This window comes from Amphiprion ocellaris, chromosome 2 (assembly GCF_022539595.1).
Source record: "Amphiprion ocellaris isolate individual 3 ecotype Okinawa chromosome 2, ASM2253959v1, whole genome shotgun sequence".
NCBI classification, from domain to species: domain Eukaryota; kingdom Metazoa; phylum Chordata; class Actinopteri; family Pomacentridae; genus Amphiprion; species Amphiprion ocellaris.
The window spans coordinates 18,104,805-18,121,486 of record NC_072767.1 but is presented as its reverse complement, the minus strand read 5'-3'; the positions used below and the strand labels follow the sequence as shown (position 1 = coordinate 18,121,486).

General features: G+C 39.1%; 1 protein-coding gene across 13 annotated transcripts in view; it reads left to right on the top strand.

The window, feature by feature from the left end:
* Positions 1–14,696, top strand: part of LOC111580207 (discs large homolog 1-like protein) — a 127,937-nt gene extending 113,241 nt beyond the window's left edge. For 12 of the 13 annotated variants that reach the window (XM_055015703.1, XM_055015701.1, XM_055015705.1 and 9 more), the window contains 9 exons: positions 1,284–1,347; positions 4,531–4,546; positions 6,373–6,414; positions 6,821–6,871; positions 7,538–7,639; positions 8,126–8,298; positions 8,430–8,539; positions 9,084–9,175; positions 9,855–14,696. In XM_055015703.1, coding sequence (XP_054871678.1) covers positions 1,284–1,347; positions 4,531–4,546; positions 6,373–6,414; positions 6,821–6,871; positions 7,538–7,639; positions 8,126–8,298; positions 8,430–8,539; positions 9,084–9,175; positions 9,855–9,961 — 757 coding nt within the window. In that variant the 3' untranslated portion in view covers positions 9,962–14,696. The remainder of the gene's footprint in view (positions 1–1,283; positions 1,348–4,530; positions 4,547–6,372; positions 6,415–6,820; positions 6,872–7,537; positions 7,640–8,125; positions 8,299–8,429; positions 8,540–9,083; positions 9,176–9,854) is intronic. The other variant, XM_055015702.1, reaches the window with a different exon arrangement.
* The last annotated feature ends 1,986 nt before the right edge of the window (positions 14,697–16,682 follow it).

Sequence of the window (16,682 nt, the reverse complement as noted above, 5' to 3'; positions counted from 1 at the left end):
ATTTTACTGGAAACCCTCGTTCTTCCCCTCTCCATTATTCTCCTTCTCTCCTCTCATCTCCTTCTCCCCCAGTCATCCCTCTGATTCTCTTTCTGCTCTACCTGCTTCTCCTCCCCTCCTCTTCTTGCCCTTTTTTCATTATCCTTTGTCTTATTTCTTTTTCTTCTCCTCCTTATTCTGCTCCACCTCCTCCTCCTCTCCCTTCTTTCTCCCCCTGCTTTCTTCGATCTAATTATGTTATTTGAAGGAAATTTTAAAAAACAGTACAGTGGGAGTATAGAGCGACAGAGCTGAGAGGAGAAGTAAAGGCTTAAGAACTTATTTCTAAAGGTTTTGTTTACTTTTGAAGCCTTCCAGAGTTGAGATGCCATCAAGCATTCAAAGTAAAGAATGGCCTCCAGTTCAAAAATTTTTCTTTTAGTTGTTATTGTATGTTTTTTTTTTTTTTTTTTTTTTTTTTTAATTAATTGCCAGCCTCACTGCTACTGGTCCATCTGTGACAGTAGTTTGGATGTTTACAGACATTAGGAGGCTAAAAGCTGCATTATGTAAGAATCTGTTAAAAACACATCTGGCTTTTCAGTCTAAATTAAAAGATGAGGCTTCACACAGTTCCCAAAGATTCATCTTATTTGAAATTCTAGTGTTGGATATGATCACCAGCCGGAAATGGTCCTGCACACGAAGTGACAAATCTAAATTTAAACTCAGAAGACGACAATGTCTCCACAGCAGGAGCGAGCGCAGCTTTTATATCAGGAAAATGTCCTTTGCAGTCTGGTGCTGAAATAATTTGAGCTTGTCTCTTTCTTTCATTACTTTGCATTTGTTTTAAGGTAATCACAGCCCGTTTAGATTAGTGGACACGAACATGCTATCTGCTCTTTACTGTCTAGTTACATAATATCTGGATATTACAGTCCACTAAATTATCTCTGCTTCCTCTCAGTGCTATTTAAAAGCCCATTATCTCATAATGATGCTCAAAGATATCACAATTCTAATAAAGTGAGCTACAAAATTACTTTTTCAGATAAAGGCATACTGTGTAATAGTCTCACTTCATTTACATTTGTTTTGAATGTGAAAAGATCTGAAACTCCAGTTGTCAGGTTAAAATACTTCCACGTTTTGAAGGTGCAAAATGTTTAAGATGCTTGTGATGATTTCATATTTACAGCTTTGATCTTCCACACAGAAAAATAGGTTGTGAGGGAAAATCTTTGCATCTTGTCTCCGCATGTCTCTGAGCATTTTGCTCTTGTCTTTTGTTCTACTCATAGGGCAGAAAAGAAGGAGAGGTCGAGGCTAAAGACAGTCAGAGTGACGAGGTCTCAGGACAGATCGGTGAGTAGCTGCCTTTGTTATATAACCAGTTCGCCAAAAGCACTGGCGCACTTACCAGCGTTCAAAATGAGCAGTTTGTTACACCATCAAACAGATTATAGTTTCATAAAAGTAGTAATAATAAAATCAGAAAAATCTAAACATTTTTCTGTCAAGTTGTCTGTGTACGTCTCTGTGATTGAGCAGAGTGAACGATCCAGTCAGATGCAAAAGCTAAACCACCCACTGCACCAAACACATGGGCTGGCTCTGCAGTCTTCTCATCAATCCAAGATGCTCAGTATAGCAGGGAAATGTCACAAGTAATCACAAGTAAAGCTGAGAAGATTAGTCATTCGCCAAAAATTGCCGAACACGCTCTGATTTCAGCTTTCAGATGTGACCATATACTGATTTTGTTTGTCATATTGGAGACTGACTGAACGTCTTTGGGTTTCAGACGCTCGCTCAGATAAAACAGAGCTTTCAGACGTCACCCTGCAGTCTTAGAAATGATTCTGTGTCGTTTGTTTCCACTGTTTTCTGATATTTCATAAACTGGATGATTAACTGATGAGTTGAGAAAATGACCCACAGGTAAAGTGCAGATACATCTTATCATAAAGAAGCCTCAGCCTCTAATCACTTACAACATAAAGCATCATAAAATAGTGTTCTGACTCATTCCGGATCTCAACTGAAGATTAAATGGTAACATGTTGAGAGGCTATTAAAGCAGATGCAAAACAAGGCATGACACTGTCTTTCCAGTGGAAAACTTTTTCCACGTGTCCACTTTACAATGTGCACATCATATCTACATCAATAATCAAATTTATGTTGTGCCAATATGAGAGCAAAACAACCAGTTATGTAAAATATTAATTAAATCTGGTTTTAGCTTCTAGAACAATCATATTTACTCAAATATTTAAAAAGAGGTCGCAATAAAAGATTAATTTAATTATTTGTTTGGTAACGGCAAGACATGAAAACTACATCTGGGCTGAATATTTTATGTATAGGGAAATAGCAGGGAAGGAATTTCTAGCACAGTGTCACCTAATTCCAAGGTGCATGCAGAAGGGAAATAATTTGAAGAAGTGAAACTCAACATTTATAATACAGAAAAACACTGTGTAACTGCAGGGTAATTGGTAAGTGTTGTATATTTTCCATTGAGTCTAAAGCAACATGTCTTAAGGGAAAAGTTGTAACTAAAAGTAAGTAACTTTTTCCGAGCACAAAATGGGATTTAATTCATACAAAGAGCAAAATTGAACACAGTAGGCACCAGGGGAGACAGAGACTGGCTGACTGCCATCAACTTATGTAGTGGAGCCAAATCATGTGATCAGGATCCCCATGATAGCTGGATAAGCCTGCCCACAGGGTCGTCAGAATAAAACGTCAAGAATAACAGCACAAGTAAGGAATAAACAACAATAGAGTTGCAGCAAACATCCATAAGCACTTCTTTGTTTGAGTAAGAACAGCGGATTAGTTTCTAGCGCTGGTGAAATAGCTGACAAAGTGTTCTAAACACACAATGTGCTGCACAGTAAAAACAACAGCGTCAGTTGTTCCAGCGAATTCCCAAAAATGTTTAGGTTCAAGTGGAATAGCAATCTAGAGACCTCAGTGATCATCACTGCTGTTTGTCGGTAGCAACACAGGAAGTTTTGAGAAAGTCCACAAAGTGAGCAGGTCGGGTGGTTGGATGGCTCAACAGTTTGACATGAAAGCCATCTGAATGTTTATGATTTTCACCCAACTAACAAAAGTGGTTTCCTTTCACTGTGATGATGCTTGTTTCACTGTTGTACAAGGCTGTATTATAGAACCTTCAATATCTTCTTAGGACAAAAGATTGTAAAGGTTGTTGCTTTCTATAGAGGGGTAAAAGTATTATGGTGGTTCTATAAGTTACTATTTTAAAATTATATCTGATAGACAGCACATAAGATTTTCAGAGACCTATGAAGGTGAAATATAGTTTTTGCTGATTTTAAGATGGTTGTTTCTCATTCTTATTTGTCAAGTCACCTAGTTTTAATTATGTGTTTGTGGGAAATGGCTTATTAAACCAGCATTATACTTTCCCAACACACAGGGGTCCACATGATGTAAATTTCATCATCTTTACCAGTCGTGATAGTCCAAGTGAACCACTCTACGGATGTCAGCACAAAATTTCTGTCCATGCAGTCAGCCACCACTGAAAATTGATGTTTTCATTTCCGTTATCACAGTAATATTCATATTTGTTTTTTAGCTTGTAATTAACACTAAAGGTTAAACAATCTGTCTCATTAACAGTTGCATTTTTGTTGTTAGTAACATCCACACCGCTTGTTACCAGGAAAAGCATAGGTGGGTTAACTGTTGATTAAAAACCAGTTCAAACTACACAGATTTCCGTTTTGTTACTTAGATGTTTAGGATCTAGAAAGTTCCTGTCTGAGTTCACAGGCGAGGCAACAACGTGACTTTGATCGCACTTCACACAGCGCGGTGATGAGAGCTGACACACTGGTTTAACACGAGCTATTGATATCACTGTGTTGTCAGATCGCTCTCTCACTCTCCGTCTGTTTTCTTCACACTGTGTGAATCAGCAGCTCTGCGTGAAGAGATGATAATTAAAAATTATCTCACGCACACACACACAATGTATCCCCTGACACCGTGCTTTGAGAAAGACTGAAATTAGTCCTGTTCACTTAAACTGTGTGTGTGTGTGTGTGTGTGTGTGTGTGTGTGTGTGTGTGTGTGTGTGTGTGTGTGTGTGTGTGTGTGTGTGTGTGTGTGTGTGTGTGTGTGTGTGTGTGTGTGCGCGCGTGTGTGCGCGCGCGCGCGTGTGTGTGTGTGTTAGCAATAGAGAACCCATGAGCTTGTTTCAAACAGGGCTTCTGCTGATAATAGTCAAGATACTGTTATAATTGTCTTCAGTATAATGAATAATGCTCTCTCTCTCTCTCTCTCTCTGTCTCTCTCTGTCTCTCTGTCTCTCTGTCTCTCTCTCTCTCTCTCTCTCTCTGTCTCTCTCTCTCTCTGTCTCTCTGTCTCTCTCTCTCTCTCTGTCTCTCTCTCTCTCTCTCTCTCTCTCTCTCTGTCTCTCTGTCGCTCTCTCTCTCTCTGTCTCTCTCTCTCTCTCTCTCTCTCTCTCTCTGTCTCTCTCTCTCTCTCTCTCTCTCTCTCTAGGATCAGGAAGATAAAGGTAGGTATTCTCTCCATCACTGACACCTGCTGGTCAAAGTATATATAGCTCCAGCTCCTATCAAATCAAACTGACACGACTGTGCAGTATCAGTTTCAGCCCAGCTTATCTTTTCTCCTAATGTCCTCCTTTAGTTCATCATTCTGGGAATACTTGGGCTTTTTACTAACAGCTGACGTCCAGTTCACAGCTCAAGGTGAAAACCTCTGTAATAGGCCACAAAACTGTTGTACAGAGGTGCCTTGCCTTATAACAATAGTCAGATGTTGCGAGTTAAAATTTGTGGTCCTTTTGAAATTAATATTAACATCTGTACTATCTAATATTTAGACCCCTGTAGCTCACCAGGTTGAGTGAGCGAACCACAAACAAGGGCTATAGTCCCGACGCAGTGGTCATGGGTTCGAGTCCAACCCATGGCCATTTCCTCTCCCCATGTTTCCTGTCTCTCTCTACTGGGCAATATAAAAAAAACAAAAAGGCCAAAAAAATAACCAAAAAGATTCAGATGTCTGAGCTCTTCAAATCAAGTGGATGTCATCCAAAGTTTCAATGTCATTGCTACCAAAATCCCTCTTTATACTAAGTAAGTTTGGATGATTTCCTCTTGCTGAAACTGTTCATGCCAAGTTATTGTAAACTTCTGAATATATTTCTGCACAGAATACATCTGTGGATTTCATCCCCCCTCACTTACAATAAAAGTACATTTGGCAGGAATATTTAAATTGCCAATATGTAAAGAAGGACTAATTACAGCAAACAACACTTTACTTGAAAACTGTGGCGTTACTCTTAAAGTACAAGCAGCTTTTTATTTATTTTTTTGCATAAAAGAAGGGAAGCAAGAAATCAAATCCGAAGAAAACAGCTCCAGCCCCGTTTTAGGTATTCTTTTTACAGACAAATAATTCTGTTGGAGTGATTCATTTTAGCTCTTAGAGTAGTACTGGACATTACTGCAAATTGTTTATTAAAGTTTGCTGGACGGCTAAGAAGTTTTGGTCATGGGTTTGGGACTTTTTGTGCTTACACGGTCGACAGCTAAAGCAGACAGTTGTTTTGCTCTAACTCTGGGGTTTCCTTGTTTCATCATGACAACACCCACGTGGGTCCATCAGTGTGCAAAAAAACTAAGCTAATAAAAATGACTTTCTGCCATCTAAGGACTTGCACTACTTGTAACCATTCCCTGTAAAGGTGAATTCAACTAGGTTTACACGTGACGAATAATTTTCTCACAACAAGCACTACGACAATCACTCAGCCACTCTAAAGACAGAAGAAATAACCCATCAGAACGATGCCAGTTTAACAGAATGGTTGCATCACAAGCTAGAGGGTTAGAAAGAAGCTGGCTACTGAGCAGCCTACTGAGTCCTCTGCTGCTTTGATTTGGACCTCTTATCTCTAACAAATCCCTCAGCTTTAAGGAAGAGCAGTACAAAACTTCCAGAGTACATCTTCTAAAAATCCCTTTATTAAATGAGTACAACATTCAAGCCCATTTTAGTTTCTACTAAAGAAATCTTTTGTACTTTTAATGTATTAAAGTAGACATTGTTCAAGACAAAGGCTGTAGTCTTCAGGTCTCCACATGCTTTCAAACATGCCTAGTAGGTTTGGATAAGGATTGTGCACTGCTTACAATGCAGAGCGAATAAGCAAATGTCGAAAATGAATGGATAGAATGATAGTGTTTTTATATGTAAAACCATGTCAGTGATTGTGTGATGCAGAAAGAATGCAATTTTATGTGTGTTTGTCTGTATGTGTGTGTTTGTATGTGTGTGTGTTGCTGACTCTGACCTGTCTTGTCCTTCCAGAGCTGGTAACCTCTGGCACCAGCGATAGTGAGAGTAGTTCCTGTAAGTGTAGACCCTCCTCTGTCCTCTCTCTCTCTCTCTCTCTCTCTCTGTCTGTCTTTCTTTTTTCCTCTCACTCACTGCTCACTCTGTCCTTCTGCTTCACTTTGTCTTGCAAACCTCAGCTGCTTTATGTAGCTGTAGGTTTGAGTGTGTGTGTTTTTCTCTGTGTGTGCTTGTGGGTGTGTCATGCCTACATGCACACGTGTATTTGTGTGCTGTGGTTATTGTAGTTTTCTGTGCATGTGAATGTTTGTGTACAAGTCACCTTCACTCTGCTTCTCCAGCCTGTTTCTCCTGAGCTGTTGAAGAAGTTTGCTCCAAAAGTAGAAAAGGGCCAGAGTGTGATTTGTAGCCAGTAACCCGTCCACTGTGTCTCTAAATGTGTGCATCAATTCTGTTTGAACAGCTGGCCAGGAGGAGGCCTTCCTCACCTACCAACCTGTCATGCAACAGGAAGGTCAGTCCTAAATCCTCATTTTATTTCATTTATTCCAGGACTATTTGTTTTGATCCAGTGTCCGTTGGTTTTTAGTCTGACTCACCAGATATAACCTACAGGTATAAGCCCACTATTGGCTGCACATTTCAAATTCCACTTTGTCTTATTCTTCCTCTATCTGCATGTTTCTGTTTTTGAAATCCATGTCACTATGAGAAACAACAGCAACCTCCAAGCAACAAGCTCTTACGCTAAAAATGTCAAGTTTTGCAGAGGACTTGGATTGTGCACTAAGACAACTCTGCCAGCTTATTTACTGTGGATCGTCCATTTTACTGACAGTGATCATCTTCCTGCTGCAAATGTTCCACGAAAACAATTCCACTCATCACTGTTTTGAAGGAACACTGAAGCTGCATCCTTTACTTAGCTCTACCAAAGACTATAGTGAATGTTTAAAAAAATCCAAACAAGCAGGAGCATTTTATTTTTATTTCCTCTACAGCTTATAAGTAAAGGGAGTAAAATTATCCTGAAAAAAACGGGGTTAATAGAGTTACAAGTGAATAATTTTAAGTCTATGGGTTTTCATGTTTTTAGTTTTAGGAGTTTTCACTGCTCAACTCAGCTTTCTGTTTGTTGTTTTATGTGGATATTAACCCAGTTCTGTTTCTCATTTCCCAGTTAATTACACACGGCCAGTCATCGTGCTCGGACCAATGAAGGATCGGGTTAATGATGACCTCATCTCTGAGTTCCCTGATAAGTTTGGCTCCTGTGTTCCACGTGAGTTTTCTAACTTCATGAAAAATCCCAGTGTGTTCCGTAAAAGATACTGGGACACAACCTCATAAACTTGACTTTAAAACGTAAAAATGAAACTATAAAATCAAACTTATGATGCCAGAACCATAAAATGATGGAAGGTTTTGTCATATAGCCACTGAAAGTTGATGCTGTTGTTTCCAGACTGTTTGAGTGGAGATTTGCGTGATAGACAGCTTGAAAATGAAACCTTGTTTCCAAAGGAAAATATAGATCAGAAATTAAAGGTCCAATGAAAAATGAAATTGAAAAAAAGCATCTTTCATTTTCTATAAACTGGCAAAAAAAAAAAATAAGTGTCTGTAAAGAATCCACAAAGAAGTCAGATGTGACTCATCGTCATCATCTGCAACTCATGCTATCCGAGTTTATTTTGAGTGTTTCAAGCCAGTTTGGACTTAAATGTGCATATGCATATTTTTTTTACCTCAATCTGTGTAAAATCAGACACAACACGGCCGCGACGAGACTACGAGGTGGACGGCAGAGATTATCACTTCATGTCCTCCAGAGAGCTCATGGAGCGAGAGATTCAGGAACACAAGTTCATAGAGGCTGGACAGTATAACAACCATCTGTATGGAACCAGCATACAGTCTGTCAGAGAGGTCGCTGACAAGGTGAGACACAGACAAGATGAATGGAAGACAGAATATGGGAATGAACACTGTAGGGTCAGAGGAAGCAGACTGATTAATGACTGAGTCCATATGAGTCCATAGAGCTGTCTGAGTGCATGTCTCTCTTCCAGGGAAAACACTGCATACTGGATGTATCAGGGAATGCGATAAAGCGTCTCCAGTTGGCAGGCCTCCATCCCATCGCTATCCTCATTAGACCACACAGTGTCGACAACATCCTGTAAGTGACGTAGATATTGACAGCAACGCTATGATATAAGGAACACGCTGTATTTTAATTTAACTATTTCACCACAAGGTGCATTGAGTAGCTTGTTTTTAAGCTTTCTACCATGTGACATGGTCATTTTGAAAATGTGAATCTTAAAGTTTGTTCCATGTAGTGGCCACTTTTGGTATCACACAGTTCTAGTCAGCAAAGGGACTTTCAAGTTAAGCTGTGAAGCGAACATGGATGACTTGAGCATCTACAGCTCCATGACAGCTCATTGGGTTTTGTAGAGGATATTTGCTGTTTCTTAACAAAAGTTTTGACATTATTTTTTGCAACTACCCTGAAAATCACTGCTCCATTCCTGTTTGTTTATATTTTGGTGTGGTTCCAGTGTAATAAAAGTTAAATATCACCAAATCATTTGACCAGTGCATGCCTTCATAGAGATCAGTGAGGCTAATGATAGTTTATATTCATAGAAGAGATGCTAAAAATGATTTTTAGATTGAATTTGTGTTTCTACTAATGACCTTGGTGTCTCTTTCTGCAGAGAGATGAATAAGCGTTTAACTGAGGAGCAGGCGAGGAAGACCTACGACAGGGCTGTCAAACTGGAGCAGGAATTCACAGAGTTCTTCACCGGTCAGTCACCTGCCAGCACACACACATACTGTATATATAGAAACTGTTTCTGCTTTCCAAGGTGCACCTTAACTCCTTAATATCCTGCGTGATGTGACGACTCCATGTGAACAGAAGCAGCTGGCAGCTTTTTTTTTAATGCCAGTTTATGACCTGTAAAGATTTCCATATGTGTTCCATTACAGCTCTAATAGAACAATAAAAAGTGTGGAAAATTCTGTAAAAGTTGGGTTGAACAATAAAAATAAAATTATCATTCTATTATTAAGATTATTTCTCATTGATACATTGAATATATTAAAACATCAAACTGTTGCAGTGTGTGAACTGTGTTTTACTCCACATTGCTTCAGAGTAAATTCTTTACATTAAAAAGAGAACTAACAGCTGTTCTTTCAGTGTGTGATGGTGGCATTATATCCGTTTTATTTAAAGTGAGTAAGTCCACCTCAAGAGGTTAAGAGGGTGACACAAATTTTCACGTACTTTTGTTGAATTTTCAAGATTAACAAATACCAATCATGTGATTTATACATTGTGTATTTTACTATGTGGGGAATAAGTCCAGTATTCACTCTCTTTAAACTCCAGCAGCCAAATTCTTCACTGTGTTCACCAACTAGTCTCCACCTGTGTTCTTTACATGTTAATGCATCATTTGGTCATGTGTCTTTTGCAGGAATAGTCCAGGGCTCGACTCTAGAGGAAGTTTACTCGCAGGTGAAGCAGATCATTGAGGAACAGTCTGGTCCTTACATCTGGGTGCCCACCAAGGACCGACTCTGAATAAACACACATATGGCATATTCACACACACACACACACACACACACGTGTCACTCTCTCAACACTTCCTACTCGTCTAATTTTCTATTATCAGCCTGCTTCCTCTCTTTCTCGTACACACATCACTACACACACACATATTGACACAAGCACATTAAGTGGGACGAGGCTGGGACTATCTGGGACTGCTACTTCCTGAAGTGGGAGGAGCTCATGTCTGTCCAGCAGCCTATTGGTGGATCTTCCTACAGCTCAGTTCCTTAATGTTTAAGGAGGTGGTTCAAATCAAGGCAACATGTACCATTATCTGATTTGATTTCATTATTGTTCTTCTTATTGTTGTTGTCGTTGTTGTTTTCATATTAACGAAGGGTAATGCATTCATGTATGGGTTTGTAATGATAATATTGTCACCAAGAGGCAGACTTTTGCACGCTGTAGCTTTAAGAGCATGTTTTTGGGACAAAATCTTGATCTCCTTCCTTGTCTGTCTGTCTCTCCTCATGGCATCACTCCTGTTTAGAGTTTTCCCTTTCTCATCTTTTTCTGTCTTTTTCTCATATGCCATCCCTTCCTTTCCTCTTTTTGTCTTTCAACTCTCTCCAAACTTTAGATTAAATATTGTAATTAAAATGTTCCCCAGCATAAAGGCATTAAGGGCCAAAATAAAACTACATTACAACTACTGTTAAGAGATGTAGTGAAAAAAATAATCATAAACAATTTTAGACTTTGTGTAACTGAGACAGTTGCTGATAATTACTGTCACAAGCAGAAATTCCAAATCAGAAATAAATAGAAACTAAATTAGATTGCATGCAAAAAAAGAATAAAGAGTATTCTATCACCATATTGTTTTTGGAATGTCAAAAACAATCAAACTACATGAGCCTTATTATGGTGGTTGAGACCATTTGGAACTCTGGGCCTGTATTTGTCAGATTTCTGAGAATTCTGTAAAGTGCAATAGTTTAGTTCTTCAAAAAATGTAAAGATTAGGGAAGATTTTTTAAGGCGTCTCACCCCTGCGTAAAGCAAAGTGAAAAAATAAGAGCCTACATCTGGCCTATAGGACAATGTTTTTACAAAATCATCATAACTAGAAGTTGATGTAATATATTTATGTTTTTAAAACATACTAATATGAATATAATAATGGGAAATTGGCTTAAATGAAAACATAAAGGAAAGTATAGTCACATTATGGCAAACAGATTTTAAAATAACACACAAACATAACTACAAGCAAATTCAGTGCACTTTAATCCTTGCTGTTTACATCCATGCCTGATAAACATGAAAAACTAAAAGAAGGGAAAAGTGGGGTGAAACCCATTAAATGTTAAAATTTCAAAATACCCAACTCTGAGTTTTACAAATTGCTTCTGCTAATGTTTTGCTCATCCTGACCGGTTACAACTTGTGTAATCGTCTAAAACACTTCCATTGAAGAGCGTTTTTAAAGAGATTTTAAATTTCATAATTAGCTTTAATCTGTGAGGAGTCACGGTGAACGCTTTTTACTTTTAGCTTCAAAAAATGTTTTCTCAGCAACTTGATAAATAAAGGGCCAGATTCTCTTTTTAAGAAACCTGGGTCTGTTTTGTCCAAGTCTTCATCCCACAAGACTTCTCAGCCTTTTCCTTCCTCCTCCTCCTTCTTCTCTCTGTCCCTCGTCTTCATCTCTCTCCTCTTCTCTCCTCTTTACACCCACAGTGTGACGTTAGTTGTGCACTCCTGACATTGAACAGTGTATCATCTTCTTCATCAGCGCTATCATCACAATCGTAATCATCAGCATCATCGTTACAGCTTTCCTTCTTACCGTAGTTGCACTAATGAGGGCTGGTTTCTTAAAAGCATCTTAGCGCAGCAGCTGATTCCGTCCCATTGGTTCTAGTTTATGGATATGATGATATTATGCACTCACTTTTCTTTCAGTGGTTGTTATGCTGGTTTGACAACAGGTCAGAGGACAGTTTTTGATGACGGCTTTTTGCAGTTTACTTATTTGCTGTACGTCATGCTGTTGCTAAGTATTTAAAAACATCAAATGTACTCCTCCAGTAAAATCTACAGTCAGAATCTACTGCAGTGCTCTTGTGCCAACAGGTTTTTTCACACTGGATTTTGAAGTTTGAAGCCAGTCGTATGTTTGACCTCAGCACTCCGTTACTACATGGTTCCGTTATGGTTGTGTTCACTAAGGGTTGTATCCTCAACGATGTTTTCATACATTCTGTAGATGTTGTTTGAATGGGGCTAAACTAGCATTTTAATCTAACGTTTGTGCAGGCCACAGAGCATGGACAGTGGACTGAAATTCACACTTATTTCAGGCAACAGACTTGTGTTGAATTTCCAGAATGTTTATATTTTTCAAAGGAGCTGCAAGATTAAAGGTTCTGTGTGCATCGCTTAGCACCACCTGATGGAGAACACCAGCATCTCAGACCAAAATGTACGGGTACGTGAGACACACTTCCCCACGCCTTTCATTTTCATTTACAACCAGAAATATTATGTGCAGGAGAGCCAACAAAATTCAATCCTGCCACAACCATAAGCCTAATTATCACTCTATAAGACACTGAATTGCTGTAGTGAGTTGTTGTCAACTCGACGAACAGCATCTTCACTTCGCTTGTCTTTTCTTCTTCATGTTTGTTCTGGTTGGTGTGTGTCCGTTTCCACTGTTTGTCGGACCGAAAGGGACCCAAGAACGGAGCGAACCTGTGTGGAAACAGACACACAAAGACCGCAGTAGAACAGACGTGGTGGAGATGGAGCAGCAGGGAGGTCAGTTTCAAAGGGAGGATTTCACATGCACCAGCATGCATGCACAGCTGGACCAGCTGCCAAAAAATAGAACAGGGAAGCTCTGAGTATAAAACACACAGAGGGAGTGGGAGTCCATTCTCTGCTAAGGACACCATTACTCTGTATCTTTACATAGCTGATAGTTGTTTGCTGCTATATTAATGCTATATTTGTGCTCAAAAACATGCATATTGCACCTTTAATAGTACAAGTATATCATGAATGCCCCTTGCTTTGTAAATCTGTTAGTTGTAGCAGTCTTTACTGGGTCTTTGCTGCTCGTAGCAGAGATTGAGGATAAGCTCATACACTATATTAAACTAACATATAGATACTTTTAGTCTCCTGAAAAGAGCTGTGGAGCAGTGTTTTTACCACTGGGTCCCTGTTTTATTTATACAATACACAAGGATGCATGTGGGTGGTGTGTTTTACATCTTGCTGCTGGTTTAACACTTATCTGCAGATTAATGGTTGGTGGAAGGATCAGTGGTGAATGTAAACATAACTTTTGTTTGTTTACAAAGATGCACACAGCACCTTTAATATGTGTCACTGTAAAAACATGATTGAACTTTGGATTAGCAAAGATTGTGTCATTCCTGTCAGAAAGTAGACATCTGAAGGTGTAAAGGTAAAAAAAGAAATGTTTTGACTTAGAGAGGAACTTGATGTGACCGAATGAACACGAGTGCTGAGGTCATGAATCCGACTAACCTGAAACATGAAAATAATCTGTTGTCAAGTGTAACATTCGAGATACCAAGATGCTTTTGGTGACCCAGCCCCTGTATGGACCTTGTCAGCCACCCACTCCCCATCTCCACCCTCAACCCCGAGGCAACTCCAAGCTGACTGGAGACCAGGGTCATACAGAAAGACTGTTCTGTCAACAGAGTAGCTCTTAGGTCTAAATAATGAATTGTTATTTATCCCACATGTGTTTTGAAAGCTTTAATGTTTCCGCAGAGAATGTTCAGCTAAACTAAATTTTTTCCATCTGTAATCCTTACTGATCAAGTAGATGGACGTAGCTTGTATAAAAGAAGTGGATGTAGCCACTGTGACATCACCCGTCAGTTTGTGGACTAACATTTTGAAGCATCAAGTTTGGCATTTTGGTCGTCACCATTTTGTTTTGATGGAGCCTGAAGATGATGATATTCGGACAAGAAGGTGGACTTGGACAGGAGCGAGAGGTGGATCTGACCGAGAACTCGAAGACACTATGCACGGTAGCGATTTGTCAACCCAAGTTAGTCTGGCCCTGAACCATACCCTGCTTTATTATCTGTTTTTTATTAAATGGAACTATAATTTACTAAATGAACATCGAGTTGTATTGAAGAAGACTTGGAACTAGAAACTAAGATCATTAACTCATTAGAAAAATGTTTACTGAGGTATTATATCAAGTGAGAAGTAGGATCAATTCCTCATATACGTCTACGTAATCAGAATTCTTTGTGAAGTCGCCTCCTGCTGGCCATTACAAAGAATGCATCTTTAAGGCATTTCCACATTGGCTTCACTTTTCAGAGCCAGAATCTACATCTACTTCTTTTATACAGCCTATATGTATGACGGTATGTGTCAGATGACAGAACTGGACTCTCTTTGTGACTCTGGCTGTGTGTTTTAGCCAGGGGACCATGCCACTGTCTGTTAGAGTAAAGCACCGATGCAAAGAATCTATTACAGAGAACGATCTATATCTAACATATTATAATATTTATCCCTGCTCTAACTGCCTATTTTGGTACAAAAAAAAATAAAAGTCTTTATTGAGATTTACTGAAATCCCTCGACCAATGACCAGAGATGATTATTTTTATTTTTTTTGCATTGTGGAATGTGTATGAATGTGAATATTCTATAACAACTGTACATATTAATATATTTTCCTTTACCGTCACCTCTACTGTGCATTTGTAGTGGTCTCTGTTGATGTCTGATATGGCTCCCTTTACATACGTGGACAAAATTGTTGGTACCCCTCAGTTAATGAAAGAAAAATCCATTATGGTCACAGAAATAATTAGAATTTGACAAAAATAATAATAAATAAAAATTCTATGAAAATTAACCAATGAAAATCAGACATTGCTTTTGAACCGTGGTTCAACAGAATTATTTTAAAAAATATAACTCATGAAACAGGCCTGGACAAAAATTACGGTACCCCTAGAAAAGACTGAAAATAATGTGACCATAGGGACATGTTCAATCAAGGTGTGTCCTCTAATTAGCATCACAGGTGTCTACAAACTTGTAATCAGTCAGTCGGTCTATTTATAGGGTTACAAGTAGTCACTGTGCTGTTTGGTGACATGGTGTGTACCACACTAAACATGGACCAGAGGAAGTCCAAGGAGAGAGTTGTCTCAGGAGATTAGAAAGAAAGTTATAGACAAACATGTTAAAGGTAAAGGCTATAAGACCATCTCCAAGCAGCTTGATGTTCCTGTGACTACAGTTGCACATATTATTCAGAAATTTAAGATCCATGGGACTGTAGCCAACCTCCCTGGACGTGGCTGCAGGAGGAAAATTGATGACAAATGGAAGAGACGGATAATACGAATGGTAACAACAGAGCCCAGAACAACCTCTAAAGACATTAAAGGTGAACTCCAAAGTCAAGGTACATCAGTGTCAGATCACACCATCCGTCGTTGTTTGAGCCAAAGTGGACTTCATGGGAGACGACCAAGGAGGACACCATTGTTGAAAAGAAATTATAAAAAAGCCAGACTGGAATTTGCCAAACTGCATGTTGACAAGCCACAAAGCTTCTGGGAGAATGTTCTATGGACAGACGAGACAAAACTGGAACTTTTTGGCACATCAGCTCTATGTTCACAGACGCAAAAATGAAGCATATGAAGAAAAGAACACTGTCCCTACTGTGAAACATAGAGGAGGCTCTGTTATGTTCTGGGGCTGCTTTGCTGCATCTGGCACAGGGCGTCTTGAATCTGTGCAGGTACAATGAAATCTCATGACTATCAAGGTATTCTAGAGAGAAATGTGCTGCCCAGTGTCAGAAAGCTTGGTCTCAGTCGCAGGTCATGGGTCTTGCAACAGAATAATGACCCAAAACACACAGCTAAAAACAGCCAAGAATGGCTAAGAGGAAAATACTGGACTATTCTGAAGTGGTCTTCTATGAGCCCTGATCTAAATCCTATTGAACATCTGTGGAAGGAGCTGAAACATGCCGTCTGGAGAAGGAACCCTTCAAACCTGAGACAACTGGAGCAGTCTGCTCATGAGGAGTGGACCAGAATACCTGCTGAGAGGTGCAGAAGTCTCATTGACAGTTACATCGTTTGATTGCAGTGATTGCCTCAAAAGGTTGTGCAACAAAATATTAAGGGTACCATCATTTTTGTCCAGGCCTGTTTCATGAGTTTATTTTTTAAAATAATTCTCTTGAACCACGGTTCAAAAGCAATGTCTGATTTTCATTGGTTAATTTTCATCGAATTTTTATTTATTATTACTTTTGTCAGATTCAAATCATTTCTGTGACCATTGTGGGTTTTTCTTTCATTAACCGAGGGGTACCAATATGTGTGTAGCAGTTAGACTGCTTCTCAACTGAGTTAAGACTCTTAATATTGATTTTCAAAATGAAGGGGTAATTGGAGATAACAACACAAAGCACAGAAACATGCCACAGTCACCAGAACTCTCACCAGCTGAGCACCAGTGTCAGATTTTATATTAGACAGCTCTCTCCACCACCATCATCCAAGTCAGCATAAAATGTCTGAAGTCACTGAAGATTCCTGTTAGAATCTAAACAAGATAGTAGATAGTATCATCTTCCATGTTTCTTTTAATCTGTTAAGCAGAGACTCACAGGACACAGTCGTACACCAAGTTTTGCTGCAAC